Genomic DNA, 1,680 nt, shown 5'->3' with positions numbered 1-1,680 from the left:
AGAGTGGTTTTAGTCTCTGTGACTCTGCCTGCTCTGGTGGGGAATCGACAATTAAGAAAAGACAAAAGTTTATATTAACTGTCGTTGTTATGAGTGTGCTTTCGTATTATGATTCTGCATAATTTATTAGGTTCACCAATAGCATTTATTTGCGATTCAAGACAATTAGTCTCAACCGTCACTAGACCGTCCCTTTCATTTCTGTTGCACTGCAGGTGATGACCGCGGAAGGCACCACCGTGCTGCCTACGTGGCTGGACAAGCAGTTCGCAGAGACTTCGCTGAAGGAGAGCGACGCGTCCAGAGACTTGAAGGTAGCCTCGGTGGCTGTGCACAGGGCGACGGCTACGGGCGACAACTACCTCAGCGACGTCTACCGCATGACTGTCAAGCTGGAGCGCGACGCCAGTCCCCATGGCAGCTCCCTGTCGCTGATCATCAAGTGCCTCCCGACGCGAGAGGCGATGCAGAAGATGGCGCAGGAGATGCAAGCCTTCGAGAAAGAGACTCGCATGTTCTGCGATACCATTCCCGCGATGTCACAAATCCTGGAGAAGGCGGCACCCGGTAAATACACGCAGCTGTCTGCCAAGTGTTTCGCCTCTGGGAGGCAGCCGGTCAGCTATCTGGTTCTCGAGGACTTGAAGGCCAGTGGGTTCGCGCTGGCGAAGAGGTGCAGCGGACTCGATTTGGCGCACTCCAAACTCGTGGTTAGGAAACTGGCAGAGTTCCACGCGGCCTCCGTCAAGCTGTTCGAGCAGGACCCATCGGCTCTGGACAACTACCTGGTCTTCAAGTCGTTCCACGGACCTACCGCGCAGCATGTGGAGACCTTCTTGAAACAGGGCTGCAGGTTACTCGCGGATCAGTTGGACACGTTAGACAGATCGTACTCAAAGTATGCGCCGAGGATACGAACTCTCGCAGAAAGCATATTTCCACGGCTAGCTGACTTGACGGAACGGAAGGGAAAGTTTCGTGTGCTAACTCACGCAGATACCTGGGTCAACAACATCATGTTCAAATACGCTGCAGAAGTCGTCCAAGACGTGGTCCTACTCGATTTCCAGTTGTCTTCGTACGGTTCACCTTCGATTGACTTGCAATATTTTACTCACACAAGCCTTACGGAAGAAGTGTACGCCAATCATTTAACAGATCTTCTGAAAGAGTACCACAGCCATTTAATCGAGGTGATGGACGATATTGGTATCAGTACGGACAAGCAGATATCCTTTGAGGAGCTACTGGAGGATTTCGACGCGCAAGCACTGTACGCCGTTTTTTCGGCAGTAGCAGTGCTGCCAATCGTGCGCACTCAAGACGAAACTAGATTCGATGTGGAAGCGTCTCTGAACGAAAGTGACAGTGCTGCCAACAGAAACACCTTCGCGAGCGCTCAGTATACGCAGGCTATAAAACAAATGCTGCCAGAATTTGAAAAGAGAGGCCTACTGTAGTCGCCTTGTTGCGTGTCAGAAGCAACTCACTCAGGGTGGACGAATTTTCTCCTACTTGATTTGCTCTCCCAATTTCGCCACTGCCTCCACTACGCTCATTTCCTTATGAAAGAGGAGAAACGTAAGTTAGCCAACTTAATACGAAAGACGCTCTAGAATGTGCGTGATCGTAGCACTGTACACCCAAGGCGTATTATGAGTGCATTACAGCCTAATCCGC

The 1,680-nt window shown here is 51.0% G+C and overlaps 1 protein-coding gene across 1 annotated transcript; it reads left to right on the top strand.

Annotated features, from left to right (window-relative positions):
- The first annotated feature begins 218 nt into the window (after nucleotides 1-218).
- On the top strand, nucleotides 219-1,460 carry LOC126416845 (uncharacterized). The gene has a single exon (XM_050084728.1). It carries the CDS (start codon nucleotides 219-221, stop codon nucleotides 1,458-1,460), a length of 1,242 nt encoding a protein of 413 aa, XP_049940685.1.
- The last annotated feature ends 220 nt before the right edge of the window (nucleotides 1,461-1,680 follow it).

The sequence above is a fragment of the Schistocerca serialis genome, chromosome 8 (assembly GCF_023864345.2).
Source record: "Schistocerca serialis cubense isolate TAMUIC-IGC-003099 chromosome 8, iqSchSeri2.2, whole genome shotgun sequence".
NCBI lineage: Eukaryota > Metazoa > Arthropoda > Insecta > Orthoptera > Acrididae > Schistocerca > Schistocerca serialis.
This window is presented reverse-complemented; position numbering and strand designations above follow the sequence as displayed.